The sequence below is a fragment of the Scomber scombrus genome, chromosome 4 (genome assembly GCF_963691925.1).
Source record: "Scomber scombrus chromosome 4, fScoSco1.1, whole genome shotgun sequence".
Lineage (NCBI taxonomy): Eukaryota > Metazoa > Chordata > Actinopteri > Scombriformes > Scombridae > Scomber > Scomber scombrus.
In genome coordinates this window covers 12,307,642-12,330,043 of record NC_084973.1, presented here as the reverse complement: position 1 = coordinate 12,330,043, position 22,402 = coordinate 12,307,642, and the positions used below count along the sequence as shown (strand labels likewise).

At 41.1% G+C, this 22,402-nt stretch overlaps 1 protein-coding gene across 2 annotated transcripts in view; it reads right to left on the bottom strand.

The window, feature by feature from the left end:
* rtkna (rhotekin a) overlaps positions 1-20,375 on the bottom strand; it is a 58,250-nt gene extending 37,875 nt beyond the window's left edge. The window contains exon 1 of one of the 2 annotated variants that reach the window (XM_062417489.1): positions 20,107-20,375. In XM_062417489.1, coding sequence (XP_062273473.1) covers positions 20,107-20,217 — 111 coding nt within the window. In that variant the 5' untranslated portion in view covers positions 20,218-20,375. Of the gene's footprint in view, positions 1-2,635; positions 3,037-20,106 lie in introns of those variants that run through there. The other variant, XM_062417490.1, reaches the window with a different exon arrangement.
* Between the last annotated feature and the right edge of the window lie 2,027 nt (positions 20,376-22,402).

Genomic DNA, 22,402 nt, shown 5'->3' with positions numbered 1-22,402 from the left:
CCAATTTCCTGTTTCCCATCGGCCATCTCTCCTTTGAGAGGGAATTCTGTACGATGTGGGTGAAAGGCTTTACACTTTGCATGTGTCTGAAGTAGAAGCACTGCAGTGACTGTCCTCTGGGCCTCATAAGAGAGGAGGGGAAGTAGAAAGATAACAGTGCACCGGAGCCAAAAATGCAGTCATTCCTATTCTAACAGACTTGTTAAAACCTGAAGAGCAGAAAAGTTACATCCTACTGAGCTTGAAAATAGCACAATGGCTGCCCTCGCTCCTCCTGACACAGCAATTATACATCCCGGAGAAATGTTGGAACCTCAGTGCTTAAGACATATATGAGTTTCTTAGTTTTTAATTTTGTTTTTAAATGACCTGCATTCATATCTTCTGAGATTACGTGTACATAAAAAAGTAACCAACAAGGTGCAATTTAGTAGATGTTGTAAAGATGTGTGTGCATGGGGTGGGAGTGGCTTTCAGATATATGTTGCCACAGGGAAAGACAAAAGGAGGGGGAAAGGGTTTTAATAACTGCAATTTGTGATGAACCTACTGGACGTTTATGAAAAACCCTGGAGCAAAAAAAAACAACATCCCCAGCAAACTGAAATTACAGTTGGACTGTGGGCCGTGCAGCTAAGCCACATACAAAGAATCCCTGTCTCATAAACCCACCCAGGCAGAGGAGATATGGGGGGAGGGAGCAAGAATGAGCATGTGAGCAAACAAGTGAGCAAGGGAGTGAGTGTTAAACAGAAAAAAAACTTATTTGAGTTGAAGATGAGCACAACTTTGTATCTAACAAAAATCCAAATCTATTGCAGGATAATGCTACTCTGTAACTGACCCTGACCTCTCAACTCTCTGCAGAGGACGAGAAGTGACAAGAGCGTTTTCCCACTGGGTTAAAGAAGGGCTCACCATCTTGTTATAATAATAATAATAATAATGCATTTTATTTAAAGGCGCCTTTCAAAGCACTCAAGGACACCTTACAAGGCACAAAAACACGACAACAGTACATCAAACAATAAAAATCAGGTACATTTTAGTGCAAAGATAAAGAAATAAATATGAATGTGACTATAAAGTGCATCAGTGCAACAAATAAGCAAGAACATGATTGCATAGTTAGTGTGAGACAGAGTATGCCACTCTGAATGAGTGCATTTTCAGGCGGGATGTTATCACACATTCCTGTCAATGCAATTGCATTAACAGAAACAAAAATGGAACTGAGACAAATGCTTAAATTTGCAAAGTTTTCAGACAAAAATGTCATCTACATTCCAACATAATGCCCTAGATTCAATATACAGACACAGCACCACATTCATGTGTGAGCAAAACAAGTTAATTCATGAAAAGGAGGCCCTGTGTCAGGTACTAATAAGTTGATTAGTGCACAATCAAATTGTTGGTAAGAAATACCTCGTGATTGCTTGTTTGTCACGTTGCATTTCAAACTACAGGCGGTATTAAAGCGTCAGGAAAATCACTTTTACACTTTCCTCCAACACAAGTGGCTATGGAGTTTGATGAAAGTTTCTAAAAGAGATCCTAACATCCCACAAAAAGGGTAGACTAGCCTAAACACAAACTTAAATTGGTAGAAATGTGTATGTCATTTTATAGCAATGAATCCCCTCTTATGTGATAAAAGCCAAAGACACAACTTGGCATGCTCTGTTGTACTTGGCACTGATAAGATACACCTCATGCATGAAAACGGTGCCAAACTGTTAGCAGGGGTGACACATCTCTGCACAACCCCTGTGTCACACAGCTGAAGGCCTACGGGACTAATTTTCAGTTTCCAATGAGCACCTTTTTTACACCTCTGAATAACTGCAGCACAGACAGGCAATATCTTTTCAGATTGTGAAGCCAGAAAATAAAAAAGTATATTAGAATTCCCCATGGAGATACCTGTAACATTTCCAATGGCCTTGTGTCTCTTCATTTGGCTCTGTTAAGATTGAGATATTCTTCAGCTATTTCCTCTGTAACTGTTAGAGGAACAGAGATTGTGCATATTTGGCACATTGCATTAATGCTAAGTGCTGTCATGTTTCTTTGTGTCTCTCAGAACACAATACTAGCCTGCACACACATGTGCACATGCACACTCCCACTGGGACTTATGAGGCCCATATGTGCAGCTGTGGACTGTGTGTGAACCCCAGTTGGAAGGGGAGAGAAGGGGAGAGATGGATGGCATGCAGTGTTGTTTTCTGTTTGCTGTCAGTGAGAGCTTTGCCATCTGTACAGGGAGAGACCACACCAGTGTCAGCTCGACTTGTTTGTCACATAGAAAAGAGTCTTCAACACAAGCCCTCTGTAAACTTCACAGCACACCAAGGCACAGCTGCAGACTCATCTAGTTAACACAGTGATGCACTATACTCTGGGAGAACAAACATTACTGTAAATAGAATCGAGAATTCAGTTATTAGACTGCTTATACTTAGGCTGGACAATCTGTCAATCAAGAGAAAGAAGGTAAAAGTTGGAGACAGGCATACTTATTTCCTGGGTGACACTTCATTGACACACCCCACAACTTTAAGACTGTTCAAAACTGGTGACAGCAGCTAAAATATAGGCAAGAAACGTGCAGAAGAGATGAAACGTTTACCTGTAAACTGAGAGCAATCTGACGAATGTACATCATATTGAGGTCCTCCAATATCCATAGTTTGTCCTCCATGATTGCGAATTTATCAACTGGCATCCTTTAATACGATATATCCAGAAATGATTTCCTCTTGAAGTTAATTATCGAGATTAAACCACAACCCCGCAGGTACCCGAGAGAGAAAGTTCATTATGACAGTGTTCCTTGTAGTTGAGTCTTGTAGTAGGCTACAGTCAGTGCGCAAAACAATCCATAAAAGTTCCGCTCCTTGTCCAAAATAATACTAGTCGCTCCGGGAAAGCAGACAGAGGTGCAGTGGATGACAGCATGGGCTCTGCTGTAGTAACCCTGTCCATAAAAATCCCCCCAACTCGTTCACGGCGCGTATTCTTCCTCTCTACTTTTCTTCTGGCAACAAAGATCCTCTCAAACACCCACAGTCAACACCCAGCGGCAGCGGGGGAAGAATGGACCCTTTTAAACGCAGTTCTTCTCTTTGTGTCCCTGTGTCCCGATTGTGAATGCCGTCTGTCCTCTGTGTGACAAGAGACCCTTCCACAAAAGGGCATCGCCTCTGCGGGAGTGATCGGCACAACCAGTCCACTGTGTGCGCCCTGACGCGCCCCAACTAAGCGCTAAATTAACCCCTACGACGCGCCTCTGGTGATGGTAATGAACTTAAAAAAGAAGAAACGGGGTAAGGGGGAAAAGAGATTACTGTAGCAGCCCCCACGCCCTTTTAAACAAACAAATAGCAAATACCGCGCCACCACACATGCATAACAGGGTGGGGAGCTTTGTTCTTTTTAATAAATGGAGAAATTACAACCGTGTCAACTGGCGCTGACGGGAGGCAAGAATGAAACAGAACACACAGAGATGCAATCTTACACCGTGGGGAACAAATATGCTCATTTTGAGCAGTGAATTTGAGTCACATTCACCGTTTTAACTCTAAAAGAAATTAGCACAGCTGCTGTGACTTGATTTCACTTGTTAAATCCGTTCATTTGTTTCTCCAGTCCCCTTGTGCAGGGATTAAAAGTTGTAATACATTTAAATAAATCAAATAGTGATATTATGGAACCCAATATATGTTTTTTAATTTAAAATCTGTTTTAAAATAAACGTTTCATAACATAATTGAAAACACTAATCCAGATGTGTGTGCTGCTGTTAAAAACTGATTATTTGAAAGCGCTGAAAAATTGGAGAATGTAAGGGAAATATACACTTTAGTAGGTCACAGGGTCAGAAGCGTTTGGCAAAAATGTGATACATATTTTATAGCACAGAACACCAGTGTCACAGACCATTTCAATCTTTTATCGCGCCTCTTTAAATATTAATTGCAGTCTCCTGGCAATTCTTACCACATCCAACAAAAACACTGGCTCCCCAAAAGACACTTGAATTTCGCACTAAGTGTAAAAATGAGAGGTAACACAAATGTCAGGAAGCTGTTTAAGAAATACTTTCACACCACTTTCTACGTCACGCCAAGGAAAGGCCAGTCAACTCTCCCATCAGTCCCGCTGTTTCCTCTGTTCTCAAAAACAAGAACATCCCAAAGTTGACTCCATGTGACTTTCAGCTGTAAACTCCTCTGAAGTTTCCGCTTCAGTCCTGTGGGAACAGTGGTTTATGGCTCATCTTCCTTTGCTCTCCAGAACATACTCGAGAAGTAGGAGCGTTCATCCTGTTCAATTCTCCAGTGCGTTAGATCCTGAACCTGATACAGATGTTGTGTGTGAGCGAGAGAGGGTGCATGTGTGTATCCTTCCTTGTGGCGTGGGTGAGACCAAGCATGCGCAAACCACAGAACCGACCCCTCAACAGGAAACCGGCGTCACATTGCGCACCGCTGACCGAGGCACATCAGTTACAACGTATACATTTTTCTCCTATTCACAAACACATCGGAATGGACCAGGGCCTTTCAGAAGATCACTGACTGATGTCAAGAGCTCCACATGAGCAAAGGGGTCCCTTCTGTGAGGAAAGGAAAGTTTTAAAAAATACCTTCACTTTGACATGACTTTTGTAAGCACCCCTCTCCCCACACGTGTTCCATGGCACTCCATCACACTGAAGCACATCCTCTAAACTCTTCTACAAAGGAAAAACTAGTGAAAACAAAGGAGATGTAAAAGCCCTTTCACCTCACGGGAGAGGAGTCGGAGGGGGGGTGCCAGTAGCAAAGCGGGTCATTTCCCCGAGTAAAGCCTCCACCCTGAGACTTTAAATCACCCGGCTAATCTTTCGCAGACACCAGCATACACGCAGTAAGAAAGTGATTTATTGTTCTTGAGGTGGAAAGAGAAATAGCTAAGGTGAATGCACAGAGGGAGGGTTATGAGTCCTCACAAAAACATTATGGGACTCCTGTATGAGAGAGAGAAAGTGTGTGTGTGTGTGTGTGTGTGTGTGTGTGTGTGTGTGTGTGTGTGTGTGTGTGTGTGTGTGTGTGTGTGTGTGTGTGTGTGTGTGTGTGTGTGTGTGTGTGTACTGGAGTCAAGATTTGCTGTGTGCAGATTCATATTCAGTCAATCTCCTCTGAAAGGCAATCTGGCATGCTACTGAACTGGACAAATATTCACTTAACAAGACCTCAAACACCCTGTACACTATACTGAATTGGATTTAAACAGGTTTAACTTCCTAATGGAGTAATACAGCGTTCTCTATATTCTTTTCCAGAGGCACGGCACAACACTTGTTTGTAGGTGGATGTGTATGTGTCTTAAAGAATGAACAAGGAGCTGAACGCATCAGGACAGAACTATTTATTTTTTCAGTGTCACTTAATCCATTTATTCTTTCTTGAATCTCTCTATTACATGAGCACCAGATCCTTAAAGTACAACCTGCCGCAGGTAAATCTCCCTGCAATAAAACACATCGACTGACACCTTATGACAAAAGCCTGAAGGCTGAACAAAAAAAGGCAACAAACAGTTATTATCTCAATGACAGGGCACATTGGGAGGCAGGTACTGTAGGCAGGCAGGCGACTAGCTCAAACAGAGAGATTGCGGCTTGTTGGCCAGGAGCCACTGAGGATGAGGCAAACTCAGGCATTCAGAGACAGTAGATTAGTGGTTATTGGAGTGGCCAAACAGCTTTAGACCTGACAAGGATTTTGTGTTGTGAAATAGTGATTACCTATTGATCGGGTAGTGAATTATCAGCTGGTGACTAAAAGGCTTTGTCTGATAGTAGCAGGGCCAGATGTACAAACCAATACATTACACAATCAGTTAATCCAAGAATAACTCTGAGGTTTGATCGAGAGACGGGAGGATTTGGCAAACAGAGCACTGACAGAATCACTTGTTCCATGAAAAGATTACAAAATGAGGATAAAAATCCCTCCTCCTGACCTTTGCGTAATAGGTTCTGAAGGGGTTGAACCGCTTTCAAGACAATAGCCGGTGCAATTTCTTGTTTCTGAACGGATGTGTGGAGGAATATGGAAGACTTCCTGTCCGTGCACCTTATCAGCTGAAGGAAACATGCTGGACTTGGAGTTGAGGGTTACTCTGTCAGCTGGCGATGGTGTGTCAAAGAGGCAGACAGACAGGTGTTTGTGCGGAGTAAAGTGTATTTATCTAAAGACTGATTTATATTTTCATTCTTTAAACATCAGCATTTGGTCAATCATTAGCTGTTGGACTGCGGCAATGTTTTGGGCAATTAAGTGAGCACGGAAGGAAGGGCTGTCAAGACAAGGCAGAATTTGTTGTATAAAGTCAATGACAAAGTAAAGTAAAAGAGCAAACTTAAAAAAAATGTCTCACTGCAAATGAACAAAATGTTAAAGAACAATTCTTGTGTTTTTGCAATTTTGGGACTTATTTTTTTACAGTTTCAACCATCATCTTCTATCGCCTGCAATGACTGATCTGAGGACAGGATAGAGCATGTCTGATGAGGCAAGAAAAACAAACATTCAGACAGTTAGAGAGGTTGTCATCAGGTTGTTGACAATTGGACAACTTATCCAGATGTACTAACCTGCTTTATTTGGAAGTAAAACCAAAAGTGAGTACACCTGACATTAGACATATGCTTGTATTGTATGCACAGGAAAACTCATGTTGTGTGCACAACTGCGACAAAGGTCAAAACTGAACCTGGAAGTCGGTCTGTAAACTATGATGGATATTTAAAATGGAGAGTTTTGTTAATAATTTCCCTGTTTACCTTCATATGCTCTTCCAAATAAGTTTGTCTGCCCTGAGGGTTTGTTTAAAACCTGTACAATCAAGTTTCCTGCTCCATCAGACTTTCCCAGATTACAGCAATTAGCTTGGTGGAATGAAGGTTATTGTTGCCTGTAGGAATAAGAACATAAGTTGGAATAAATTACAACTATACGTTGTTATATCCAAACTCCTTATGCTGCAAAATAAAGAGTTTGCACATTGTTCAGACAGGCAGTCTACCAAAGAAAAAACAAGAAACCTAAGGAGATCCATCTGATACTCTACAGTGTTAAAAAAGCAAACAGACTGATGTTTATCACAAAAATGTCATTTTCAACCTCTAATCACCACCATCTTATTGCCTCAGATAACAACGCCACCTTTTATCTTCAGAGTCTATGCTAAAGGTTAAAAACTGTCTTCAGCATAACACACTGTGTGGCAGCAGAACAGGGCAGGGAGAAACAAGAGCGGGCCCCAGGCCAGCCGGGCCCCAAACCACAACAAAGGACTGTCATCGAGACCCAATCTGAAAACTGAACCTCACCAGCACCACGACTCCCTTACACACTGTATTTACACAGACAAGAAACCTACACTTACATACACACCCAGGCATAAACTTATATAAACAAACACACTATGAACCATGTGCACACATCACATACACACACAGACACACACACAGACAATGATACCATAGAAAAAAAACTCTCAAAGGATAAAAAAAAATGCAGCTGACGGCTCATCTGTCTGATTATGGCCTACCAAGCAAGCGTCCGCCCTGTTGTTTCACACAGAGGGAAAAGAAATAAAATAGGAGCTTTTCATTCAGAGCTTTCTTTCAGTGCATTTTTACACTCTTAGACAGTTGCTTGGTCAAGGACAGAGAATAAGAGAGACATCTGCATAACACAGACAGGGCAACTGACAGATAAATTGAAACCTTTGGTGATTGTACAAAGTCACAGGGAGAGAAACATGTTCTAATCAGTGTACAAATGGGCACACAGAAACTAGCAACAGTTTCAGTCTACTCATAAAAAAATCAGACTTAATAGATTTGGAATATTACAGAACTTCAATTACATGGCTGTGTTACGGCAAGCACTGGGTCACATCTGCTCAACTTGATGACAGTAGTGTGTGACGAGCTATGAAACCAGACATATCATAGAGAAATACCCCCGGAGGTCAATTCGCAGTTACAGAGCATGAAAAACCTGCGCTGACAGCTACACAGTCATAACTCAGGCACAGAGACGGTGTAATGACATTGTAAATCTCACGGACACTCTACCTTGTTATTAGGTGTATCGGTTTCAGTCTGTAAGTTCTGAGTGATTTAACTTCTACTTTAAGATTAGATACAGGGGACGTTATGACGATCATGATCAAAACTGTTGGAAATTAAAGGTTTCATCAACTGGAAATCCTGTGTGAAAAAAAATGATGTGTGTGTCATGAATCTGTGTGTAGGCTTGGGAGAGCTGGGGGAGTAGCCTGTCTCATCACAGATACAGCAATAAAAGAACATGGAGTGAGTTTTGGCACTTGGTTTAAGGACCCATCTTAGGTCTCAACATGGGCCCTTGTGCTGTTATCTATGAAGGACACACACACACACACACACACACACACACACACACACACACACACACACACACACACACACACACACACACACACACACACACACACACACACACACACACACACACACCCCTATAGAGACAGTTCAGCAACATGTCAGCATTAAGCAGAATATTCTGGCTGCTTCCCAGAATCATTGCTGACTTTAAGGAATGATACCTCAGCCAGTTACCAGAGACTGCAGCATCTCATTCCTGTGAAGAAGCAGGCAGCTCAGTGAAAGAGAAATTAACTCATTAGGCAATTCATCTCCATTGATTTCTACCCTCAGGGGTGCAGACTGCACCTCAGCAGACTAGCTATGTGTTGGATTTGGGAGGATAAGTATACAAAGACAAATCATTTACTAATTGAAAATGTGCATCCTCTTCTAAAATGACTAGTAGTGACTGTAAGGTCAATGTAAAGCAAATGTCATGTAATGAATGTCAAAGAAAAGTGACTAATGAGGAGAGAAAGCTGTGCCTTAGCTGCTTGTGGGGCTTCTGAAGAATCTGAAATGGAGCAATGGCTCCCTCTGCAGAACATTAGCAGCAACACAACCTGATGTGCCACCACTTGAAACACAATTTCACACTCAGCAAGGCTGCACAAAGCTTTATTAAATAATGATAATAGGGATGTCCCGATCCGATATTTGGATCGGATCGGCCGCCGATATTAGCAAAAAATGCATATCAATATCGGATCGGCCTGCACGGGAAAATCCCGATCCGGACTCCCGATCCAGTTTGTTTTCAAAACTCCGGTCCGTGTTTTCCAGCGCACCGCTGTAGGTAATCCATTCCAGTTTTTTCAGCTTTCCCCTCAAATCCGGTCCGCGTTTTTCAGCACACCTAGCGACCTGTCCAGCATCCCACTATTTATTTTCTACTCAGCTTTTTTGTGTGTTTTGCTTTTTTAATACAGTTTACAATATTGTTTGCACTGATGGCTTTTTAAGCCTTGGTTTACACTATTGTTGTTCAAGAGCAGAGCACTGATGCCAATTCAGTTTGTGTGGTTAATTGACTATTTATTATTTTGTCTATTTTGTGTTTATTTAACCCTGTTAAGAATAAACAGGTCAGGTTCTCATTACCAACCATTGTGGATTATTCAAACTAACCTAATTAAGTTGGCTAGTTGTTCTTAAGAGCAAAACCCTTTTCAACATGAGTATAACAACAAAATAAGTAAATATCTTTAATCTTTAATACATGCTTGGATCGGCCGGTATCTGTATCGGCCTATGCTAAAAGCTACAATATCGGTATCGGATCGGAAGTGCAAAAAGCTGGATCGGGACATCCCTAAATGATAATGACATCATTTTGTGAGTCTTAAACTTAAATAATTCAAATGAGAAATCACAGAGAACACTTGTTCAAAAGGATTACGTGCCTTTATTTGTTTTTTTGCTTTAAACCAGACATGACGACAATGAGCTCCACGGACATAAAAGAGAGCAGTGAAGAGTGAAACCAAGACAGAGAGACATATAAATAGTCAGACTTTTTTTAAAAACATCAAATTCCACACTTTATTTGCCACAGGGTCACTTCTGCCAGACCATAATAAATGCTTTTTGTAGAGCTCTCACCAAGAGGCTCCCGTTTGTAGTAAAAGTCTGTCTGGGTAAAATGTAAAACAGATCCCACAAATCTAAACATCTGCAAAGTTACCATAATAATCTAAACATCTGTAGAAGAGACACTGGAGGGACCATATCTCAAACTGACAAGAATAACATCTTTTACATCCTAGCCGGCAAGGAGTGAGAAAGGAGAACATCTAATAAGGTAACTGATTCAACAAGGTACTGAACATGATGGTGATTTGCATAAATCATTTTGGTCTTTCATGTGTTTAAATTAATCAAGATATTTAAAATTCAGTTGTCTTTCTAATGTACTCAATGTACTTGTTTTTGACTAATACTAAATGTGGTGTTGAAAATGATATGTGAAAATGTTTTTTATGTTGTTATTCTTGCTCTCTTAAACATGTATTAGGAGAAAAATGACATCACCAGAGTGTTTTGTCTGCGCTCATCATCCCTAAGTTGTCCGGTTGTTTCATCTGGTTGTCTAGTCTCAACCGGAGATTCCCCTGGCGAGTCTGGACTACACAAAGCATTTTGGAAGATTAAGATTTCAAAACAGCATGTTAGATTACGGTTACTATATGAAGCAACTAAATCACCACTACCGACACTGTTAAAAAAAAGTCTGTTGTATCATCCATTGATAATTTCCAATTACACATTAGTATGAATGATAAAGCATCCGAATCCACCTGAGTGAAAATCTAGACAAGCTGATCACTTTTCTTTTTCTTGAGGTAGGCAATAATGGAAAACCAGAGACAGACGCAATAAAAATAATTGCTGAGACAGCAGGAAGAACACAGCGATACAACAAGAAGTGACAACACACCGTCTGCCACCAGAACCAGTCAACACACGCATTAAAACACATGCTGGCAGAGACTGGTACACTATGCAGCATGCAGGGAAGGCAGACATGCATAATAGACCCATCTGCTCCAATAAAGTCAAACACCTGCTCGGCATCATCAACACAGAGAGCAACATCATTGGCGGTGTGCCCCTTTGCCCTCTCCTCTCCACAAAAAACACCCAATGATCTCCCAGTCAAGCTGCGCTATAAAAAATGCCCACATTAACAAGTTCTTTCAGCTACAGATTAGAATTTTGGTTCAATGCTGCTCTAAATGATTTGCTTTTTTTTCCTTCTTTATTTTTTTCTTTACAGTGTGAGGAAAGAACAGCAACACAATACTCATATCCATCAACCGCACACGGATTGTTAGTTATTACTCACAGTTCATCTACTGAGGGTGACTTAGCTTGAACTCATCACTTTGTAACTCAGTAGGATTACTCAAAATGAAAACAATTTTCCAAATCAGTGCAGGAAGAGGCATGCACAACACACCTACCCCCCCCCCCCCCCCCCCCCCCCCCCCCCCCACACACACACACACACACACACCTACACACACCAAAACATTCCTCAGTATCAACTGCATTCCCCTGTATGAAAGAGAGGCCCTGACTCCATTTATTTCACAATGTGTCAGGTGCTGATGTGATGTATAGGAGCAAGGTATGAAAGGATCTTTGTTCAGAAAAAAAAATCAGAGAAAAGACTGGATTAGAAAGAACAGTAGAAAAGATGTAGTAAAGTGGGCTGACACAGTCATGCCCCATATTCTTCAGGCTTAATGACTGTGTGGAACTGAAGGTTAATGGTTTGTCCCTGGTGAAGTTACTGGCTAAACTTAGAGCAGACAATGTTGTAATGGATTTACATATAGCGCAAAGTCACTACAGTCCATTTTTCCTCTCACTGCCTATTTGAAACTATCCTACCAATATTTTGAACTTTAGTTTTAACATCAACATATTTGGTTTGCATGGCAACACAGGATGTAACAAAAAAACAAAAAGTCTACTTTTTTATACCCAGTGTGATACTAGGGTGTAAAAAAGAACCAAACCAGCTTCCACTTTTCACACTAATCTTTACAAGAAAAAAAGAGAAATACATTTGAGTTTCATAAGCCCCAATGCACAAATGTACAGCCATGCAAGCATCTGTAACTATTTATGAAATTGTCCAGCATAATATGTTTGTCAGAGAACGGCATTGTTCCACATAAAGACAAAGCCTATTATCTTTCTAAGCCCCCTGTGATACGTCAAAGGGGGCTGACAAGTGTTGTAGACTGTAAACGAAACCACACATTGGAATCTGCGTGTGTGGGTGTCTTCTTGTCAATGTTTAACCGAGCTGTATTCAGCGGGGGGTCTTATGTTCACACGAAGAAGATACTTTTGGCATGATACAACCAAGTTTTGTTTCAATGTCTGTTAGCACAGAGCCCGACAGGTTAAGGTTAAGGTCTCTGCTGAGGTGTGTATACAGAGATAGAGAGATAAAGGGCATTCAACAAACAGTAATCCTCTATGACTGTCATGAGGTAAAGACAATGGAGGTCTTCTTCAGTGGATCTGGATCAGGGAAGTGGGTTAGCACCACACTACATGACATAAAAAGACCCATTTTCTTGCTACATCAGGGGACCTGAGCCTCAAAGAAGTGGAGTGGCCCACATAACACAGCTCTCCTGGGGAGAGGAGGCGTTGGAGTTGATAGATTGGGAAGAATGAAACAGTGAAAGGATGTGAAAGCTCTGAGGCACGTGAGCAGGTACACAGCTGAACATTGCAGTGTTCTTTAACGTCAAACATTTTCTTCATGTTCTCATTTTACTGTATGACATCATTTAGGCACTATATTTATTTCCTTTACAGTTCTTCAACTGTGGCTCATTCCCATTCATATTGTCTGGGAGAGCTTAATTTACAAGAGGTACTGCAGTACTACACAGTAAAGACAAGACAGAGAGCAACACTTCTGGGTTATCCACTTCACTAAGCAAGGTAGTAACTGAATGAGACAGGTTTGATGATGCATGGAAGAAGCTTCCCATCTGTGGGAGTGGGAAAGTATCCAGCGATTATGCCACCTTCATCTATCTCTCCGTCTGTCTGTTAACCGAGTCACTACGAGTGACAGTCTCGCTCAGGACACTGCTGAACAAAGCCTGTCTGTGTCTGAGGTAATGCAAAGGACCTTGTTCAAGGATAGACTGCTGCTTAGTCACTGTCTGAAGGTGTGTGTGTGTGTGTGTGTGTGTGTGTGTGTGTGTGTGTGTGTGTGTGTGTGTGTGTGTGTGTGTGTGTGTGTGTGTGTGTGTGTTTGAGAAACAGAGTGTGACGAACATGGACATACAGACATGTGTGAACTGGGTACTGACAGTGTGTGTGACTCACTTCCTGTGTGTGTCTGCATGTGTACTTTTACCCTCTCTAGTAACATCATGTTCAGGGTGAAGCTCTGTAATGCAGAAACATACAGATCTGTGGTTGGGTGGGGTTCACATGCAGCATCAGCAACAGACCCTCAGCTGTTAAACTGCACCCTGACACCAGCTGCCACCTAGAGACACTAACCACATTCCAAGGCCAAAACATGTACGGCCGTCATACAAAGGCAGCCAGCTATATTCGGTCTGTATTCATTTATAGCAAAGAGGACCTGAAAACAAAACACTCATAAGGTGTAACTAAGTATATTCAGTCAATTACTGAACTTTAAAACACCAGACTATATCCATTTTTATACATTTCTATTTCATTACATTGAGAGAAGTACTTTTTACTCCACTATATGTATTTACAGCTATAGTTACTTGTTACACTGAAGATCAGGGTTTTACATTCCAAATATATAATCAGTTTATAAAATACTGTTATAGATTAAACGAGCTAACATGATATTAAGTACTTACAAATAGGCTTTACTTTGCGTACACAGCATTGCATTTGCATTAAAATATAATGTCACACTGACAAGGGTCATTCTGCAGCATAATGAGGACTTTTTATTTTGATACTTCAAGTAGTTGCTGATAATAATTCTAGTATGTTGACTTAAGTAAGATTTTGAATGCAGGACTTTTACTGGCCGTGGAGTCATTTTACCTCATGTTATTGCTGCTTTTTCTTTAAGCTTTTTTAGTAAATGAAAAAATGTTTAAATTGTGTGTTCCTCACCAAAGCAAATTGTGTGTATCCTTGAGGTCCAACAAAAGTATTAAATGCATTTCCTTCCTCATAAAAACATTTGCAAAGCCGATTTTTAAAAAAGTATTTTAATCCTGCATTAGCACACCCATGTGTGGTAGCTTGAGAGACAAACAAAATTGGACTGGCTCATTACTAAATGCTTCAAATCACTATTAGAAGTCAACTCTACAAGGTACCTTTAAATAAAAGGTCTGAATAACTCTTCCACCCCTGCAGCAAATAAGAAAAGAAGAGAGTAAAAAAAAAAATCCACTGTGGAAAAAACTATACCCTTGAAATCAATTCAAATTAACACACAAGTTGTTTAAATTCTACCTTTGTGATGCCAAAGCTACAATCTGTCTAAGCCAAACATTGACCAGTTTGTCCAGCATGTCCGGTCAGTCGGACTTAGATAAGATAAAGCTGTGAAGGAAAGTGCTGTCTGGAGAGGACCAGTGAAGGGTTAGTGCATGAGGACACACTGTAACTCTGTGTGTGGGTCATATGAAATACAAAAAGGCCTAACAACAAGTCAACAAAATCTATAGTGCGAAAGGATTGTCAGCTGTTGTTCTGATCACTGTAAAAACTAACAAGACTGAAAGAGATGAGCTTACATTACAGCAAGGACATTACATAAATTTGATGGATGAAATTTCAAAACAAACAATTGCGCTATTGTGTTAAATATCAAACTATTACATAACCTTACTTTTTGCATAAAAAGATAAAGAATGTGTCTATTTGGGTTCAACAGTAGAAGTAATAACAAGTTTTAATTTATACTTTATTAGAACAATAAACCTTTGTTCTGTCTTTCAACTTATTAGGCAAACAGTCCAGTCATTACATGGGAACAATAGTGGGACATTGGCTGAATTTTACTCACGGCTTGAAGAAACTGAGATTAACAATTTTTCATTTGTGCTAGGACTCAGAGGCTAAGTGGGAACAGTACTCCACAATGATGTACACACAAAGCCTGTGTAATAAAAAAGTTAAACATTTGCTAGTTAAAATATCCTTCAGCATACCGAGAAAGCCTCCAAGCATACAGCTCTAGTAGTCCTGCTTTGTTTGAGACGAAGGGTCTTGTAAGGGGTAAACCTTTTCCCTGGCATCTCCCTGGTCCCCCTGCTGTGTTCAACATGCCAGAACGCCTTGGGGTGCACACACACTTTAATGTTTAAACAGATTTAAACACGTCTGGTCAGACCCACATTCATTTGAAAGATTGGGCTAAAAATCCAATATCATAACTCTCGCACAGAACTGCATGTATGCCAGTCTTCAAGAAGCTTGGCTCTGCAGTTGTTCAAGCAATCTGGTGGAGTGCATCCACTCCTAAGAAGCCCAGGGCCTCTGAGTCCCTTTGCCTGGCATTTCATGCCCCAGAACAGGGCTTAGTTTTGGGCTACAGTGCAGTGATGGCCCATTGTTCTCTGAGACTCGGGGGGGGGGTGCATTCCTTGAAAGTAAGTCTTTTCTCTCAATGGTCTGAGGTTCTCCCACTTTGATTACTATAGCGTTGCCCTGGCAACATCTACATGACCTCTCCCCCTCTCCGTATGTGGGGAGGCAAACATATGTGTTTATAAACAAACTTAGTTTATCACAGTTCCTGCCAGGCCACATTAAACACTAGTAGAAGCCACACTGAGAGACAGCTGAACACAAGGCTGCTTACAGTGCAATGTCTGCCTCTGTAAACTATAAACTGTAAATCTAAGCATCTGGAGAAAACATATCAGCAGACAATATCTCAGACTGGGGAGGAGTAATACTGAGTAGCATCAGTTCCCACTGATAAAAGCAAAATATATAATTCCCCAAAAAAACATGTAGACATTTCTCTTGCTGAACCAAGTTCTCATAGCGTTTCTTCTTTTCCAAATGTCTGACTTTGTATAAAGGAAACACTGTATTACTAAAATCTCAAAATAGGAGTTCCTGTACCTCTGGTGTGACCAACACATTCTTTTTAAGGTGGGTGAATATATGCTGAGCGGAGGAAACACCCATTGTATCCAGATTTTCATTAAAGCCTCTAGTAGTTTCAGTTTGGAAGCATGCTGGTGAGAATGTGTGGATCTACAGGGTGGAGAAGGGCAGAGCACCAAAATCAACCAAACCGCAGCCCAAAGTTGTTAAAGATTTTACTCAACACACATGGCAGACTCCCAGACTTTGCCATACTCTCCTTCAGGCTGGGAGCGAGTGTGGGTGGATGGGTGTGTCATGACACACACACACACACACACACGCAACTAACCACTTCCTGGCCCTGCATAGCTGATGGTTGCCACAGTGGTGCGGACTAGTGGGGAATTGGGGACCATCCTTGAGTTAAACATAACACAAAGTCAGAGCATTGAAAATGAGGACATTCCATCCCCACCTCCATAATAATAACTGTACTACCCATGCTCCCACTGCATGCCCGGGTGGCTTCAGCTGAAACAGCAGAGCCGGCGAGGATGGAGAAAAGAGCAGAGTGCAGAGACACACTGGTGGCCTTGTGGATGAGAGGAGGGATGTAGAAAGCAGATGTCTTCTCTGCTCCCACTGAGAGCAGCAGGCAGAGAATCGACAGGACGGCTGCAGAATGGATTTCTGGACAAATGCTGTATGAGCATGTAATCGCTTGCTCCGTTTCTTTCTCTCTTTTTCAACTCTCTGACCATATTACCCTGTCAATTTCTGATATGCACACAGCAGAATGATTCAGCACCAGACCTCAGAGGATGTGGAGTCAGAACACAGACTGTCAGGGCTTCTCTTGATAAGGTAGACACACTTGAAATATAAGCCATAATTCTAAACTTCTTATTCATCTTATATTACATTTTGACATAATAATATGTCTAAAAGACAAAGTGGGTGCCTAACAATATTTTAAACATTTTAATCTTTTATTTAAATAACTGATTGCTGTAATTAGGCACACAGTCCATAGAAATCCCCAAAGCCTGGTCCTGCACTCTCTTGATTAATAATAACAGATATTTAGTTTTACCAAATCACTCTCTTGGCTTCATTTTCACCCAGTCTCTAGGCAAAATAGCACAGACAAAATGCAAACACGTTCACTGTTGACTGTGAGGGTTTTTTTTTTTTTTTTTTAAATCACTTCACTCGATTCAATTGATACTTTATGTGTCGCTTTAACAACAAGCTACTAAATTCTGGTACACGTGGGACAGTCCTAACCAGTATCTTTCCTCTACCAAATACACACTTTCATTGCCCGCATGCATACAAATGAGTGTGCGAAACAAAGTCGGCACTGGCCACTTTGGGTTTGGTCCAACAAAGCAGTAGAGGCTTTTCAATCTCTATCAGCTGTTTGAGCATGGTGCATTTCATTCACTGATAGCATGTCATTGACTGATAGAAACTCCAGACAAACCACGTTTTACATGCACACATTTACATAAGAGGTTCAAATGTTGGCACAAACACGTGCACGCTCACACACATGTGATCTCCCCTGGCACAGTGAAAAGGGGATGCATTCATACTAAGGTAGCTTGCTTCATTGAAATGCCACAGGCTGGTTCCACAGTGGCATTAAGAGAGCCCTAACACACAGAGCTGAAGGGAAGTCCAAGTCTCTGAAAGAGGATCATTAGCATTGACAACAAAGCCTGAGACACAAATTAATCTTGTATGAGAGCCAACAGAGAGCAGATTACAGAGTTAAGGAAGCAATGATTGTTGATGTGAAAACAAAGTCTTTACTCTGATAAATAAGTAATAGAGAGACTTAACAATCAATACGAGTGGGGGAAGGAATATACTGTAGGGCTGCAACTAATGATTATTTTCATTATCAGTTAATCATTCTGTCTATAAAACGTCAGAAATGGTGAAGAATGTCTGTTATAATTTAGATTCCAAGGCGACGTCGATGAATGTCATGTTTGCCAAAAATCCAAAATGTTCAAATTACTATCATGTATGGCAGAAAAGCTGAACATTTTTGGCATTTTTCCATAAAAGTTAACTAATCAATTTAGGAACTTACGTTCAAGATGTTGCTCAGCATAAACCCAACCTTCCCTTTTTCATCTGTTTGGATTTGATTCTTTTTTTTCTCCCAAAAATATTTCTCCACTTCTGCTCCCTCCTCATCTAACCTTTATCCAAAATTGCAGGCAAAAGAAACACATAAATCAATATTATTTAAGATGGTAGGAAACACCCACACCCCCCAAAAAAAGACCAAGTGCCAATGCTCATGCAATGCTCACCACGTCAACAGCACTACACCTCCAGGAGATGTTATGAGTGATTGGCCTATATGAGCCTGTATGTAAGATATGAGCCAATGCTGTTCAGACACCACATCTGGATAATTCTGACTGCAAATCAATACAATGGAGTGTGTCTGTTTTCCCCGGGGGTTGGCGGTGTTTTCCTGTGACGCGAATTACAAACAAGTAGTAATACACATAAGCCTGCACATGTGTGGTGACATACACAAACAAACACATACACAGAAAGGACGAAAAAGTGAGAGAGATTCAGAAAGGGAAGGAGAAAGCCAGAATCAATAGCTACCCTATCTCTTCTATTTGCTGTATTGCACCATTAACATTCCTTAAGTATCCTCTTACAATTGAGTCTCCCCGTCTCCCCCTCTCTCTCTCACACACACACACACACACACACACACACACACACACACACACACACACACACACACACACACACACACACACACACACACACACACACACACTTCTTTCTTACGTCTGTCTAGTTTAACACAACACAGTGTACATCTAAAATGTGGGTTTAGTGTTCAACAGACACACACACACAGACCCAAAACAAGAACAAGTTTCTGGCTGAATAACCTAACACCAGCAGTCTAAAATGAAACCGAAGTAATATGCATACTCCTCACGACTCACAGGCAAGTGAATGTTCGTGAGAAAGGAAGAGAGGGTAAGATAGACGGAGGGAGGACTTTCCATCAGAACAGTATTAAAATGGACTGAGTAAAAGTAATTAGAGGATTGGATTGGGAGCGCTTCTGAACCTGTCTGCTCTGCCGACAAACGGTGGCTAATATGAAGCAGGTGTTGACATGGGAGCTTTGCAGAGAGGAAGAGGAAAACATTCATGAAGGGTACCAGTTGTAATCCAGTGATAAACAGCTCAGAGGGATACACAGGCTTCAGCTTTGACCTCTCAACTTTTGGTGGATGCAGTATATTCTGACTATTTCCCCTGTGGCTGACTGTGCAAAGCAGTTAGGACACAGTCAGGCTGAAATCCTGGGCTGTGCAGAAGGGCGGTTTTACAATTTGAAGTTATTCAAAGAAAGTCTTGGAGATTAAACAAAGCAGAAATCTCTTGAGAACATAATTCAAAAGTATAATGTTCATTATACACTATAAATTGCCATTATAAAAGACGAATGTCATGCAATAACCGTCTCAAAACTACACAATATTAAAACATGTAGGAATAATAAATCATAAGAGATGGAACGCAACATAAAGTACAATTAAGTTGCTATCAGCTCACTACTGAGTGCAACAGAAACACTTTCAAGTCTCTGTAGGAATATTATTGGTTTTATGCTTAGAGTAAAATGTAAAGTAGTTTGGAAATGCTGCAATTAAGAGCTTTAATTTGAGGACGTGAACGCAGCAGCGTAGCTCTCCAGTGCAATTTAATTAAAATATCGCACAAAAGCAACACAGGGTACACACTCAAATGCCTTCAATACAAGATTAAAAGTGTGCCAAACATGTTAGTGCGTAGAGGGAGAGAAATCAGTCAGAGGGGTAAACAGAGGATCCCCACATTGTGTGTGTGTGTGTGTGTGTGTGTGTGTGTGTGTGTGTGTGTGTGTGTGTGTGTGTGTGTGTGTGTGTGTGTGTGTGTGTGTGTGTGTGTGTGTGTGTGTGTGTTGAGACGGTGGTGATAACTGGCGGACAATCAGTCCAGTCTACCTGTGATGTGTCCAGAAAAACGCTCTTTCTGAACTTCCCTCGCCGTATCTCCATTTCAAGGGCAGAGCCGCGGGCAACGGTGGCTCTGGTTGTTTGATTGCGGCAAAACATCGTCTCTGCTTTCTGGCAACTTCACAGAGAGACTTGTGTAGAGCGTATTAAGCTGAGTTTAAACTGAGCGCAAAGGGAGGAACCGCTTCGAAAACTGCCAAACAGCCAAGCGCGGTTCCAGGTGGCACAAAACGGCCCTACCGGCGAAACTCCCGAGAGATTTGAGCAAACTCCGGATCAAACACTGGCTTTTTTTGTTCTCTAAAGTTGAAGCTGAGACTGAAACAAGTCTATAGGCTGGGAAAACAGATTTACCGAGTCTTCGCTCACAGCTGACTTTTCACTTTTCCAAACACTGCCCCTTGCGCGTCCAGAGTGACACGGTGACACCCCATGTGGTGCAGCCGAGACTTAACTTCGCCCTGTCCTGTATCCAGAGACCTCTACCGGCGATATGAATGGCTTGCACTCAGGGCAGAGATTAACTATTGAAATATATGAGGTGTTGAAGGCCTGTTTATGGTTTATGCACGTTATTCATTAGGGATGAAGCACGGTATAAACGCCTTTACCATCATTAGAGTAAATAACTATGCTATATCATCATTATTAGTAGCCTTTATAGCCTAATGGTTTTTTTTTCTAAGGTACAACCGACCACAAACCCTAACAAATACGAAATCCTCTGTAGTCCTATATATCTTCAAAGTGAGAAATTAACTCACTCTACAGGACAAGTTCCTATACTTAAATGTGTCTGTGTATATCACACTTAGATTGGTCCTTTGTGCTTTTAATAAACAACATATGCATGAAATAAATAAAAAGATGGGGGTGGGGGGGGGGGGGGGGGGTGTGAATGATTGAACCACCAGTTGATCTAGTTGTTAATGAGGTTATTATCACATGGATTCAGTGGTATGTCACATATACAGTAAGAGGATACCAGAGTAAATAATGTCATGACCTGTTAATAGATCAGCTTCTTAAATGTACAGGATCAGTAATGCTTATTTGATACTGCTTGGTTGGTATGCAGCACTTGTAGGGTGCTGTAAAGGAGGAGCGTATAAGCTTTGCCTTCATGGGGCATCATTTTATTTACGAGCTGCAAGATCCAGCAGGAATGTGAATCACAATACCTGAGCTGCACAAGGGACTTTCCTGGACCTGCTGTGAGTGGAATTCTGAAAGGTCAGAAGGTCATTGTGGATCAGTGTCACTGAGACAGACACCACATCCTCACAGACACAACTCTGAATGAAGTCTCCAAGATTTACATCTTGGAATGTTTAAATGTCAAAACCCTTTCCCTGCTCCCTCTTTTTAATGATAATTTAGACAACCCACTGATAATATTAGAATATACTAAAATAGGTGATAAAAAGCCAATGTCCAGCAAAAACTTAAGTTACCTATTTGCTGTATATCTACACACTGTGTAACTCCAACACTGACCTGTATCACCTGATACTTTTCAAATAAATGTGAGCAATTACAGGAGAAAAAAGCTGAAAGTACCCGGAAGACATCAATAAATTAAAAAACCTCTATTGATGCATGCCTGGGAATTATTGCATTAAGATAAAGTCTAGGTATGGGTAATTGTGAGCCATTGTTGAATAGGTAAGTAATTAACCCTGAAAATCCACTGTCTGGCAATATATATTATTCATGTCCTGATGGCAAGCATGTTTTGTTCAGTTGTTTTCTGCATCATAAACAGCCTTTTAACTGCAATCTACTGTCTGTCTGCCAATCATAAAAAATAAAATCTGGGTCTGGTTGCAAACATTTGTTTATGTTTACTGGAACAAACATAAACAGTGTTACATTTCCCACGCTACAGAACCAGATTAGTTACAGTTTGTTGCACTATGCTTACTATTAAAAAAAGTCTCACACTTCAGCCTAGTAATTAAGCACAGAGTCAAACTCTATGCATAATGGTCTAAATTGATCTTTTCCTGTCTCTTAAACATTTACTCTACTCAATTGGGGTTAAAGGTGCGTGCACCACGATCTTAAACGTGATGATGACTGTAGTTCTGCAGTGAGTGTTTGTGGTTCTGTTTCTACAAAGACGGGAATGGTGCTTGTGCATCCCCCTTTTTCTCTAATCTCACCCCAAGTCTCTTATTTAAAAGCAGGATGTTTGTTGATGTTGGGAGCTTGAGTAAATAGCTGAAGGCGCTGTAACTCATGCGGCAATGTGATCTTACTTGGATGTCTGTCTGGTTCCTAG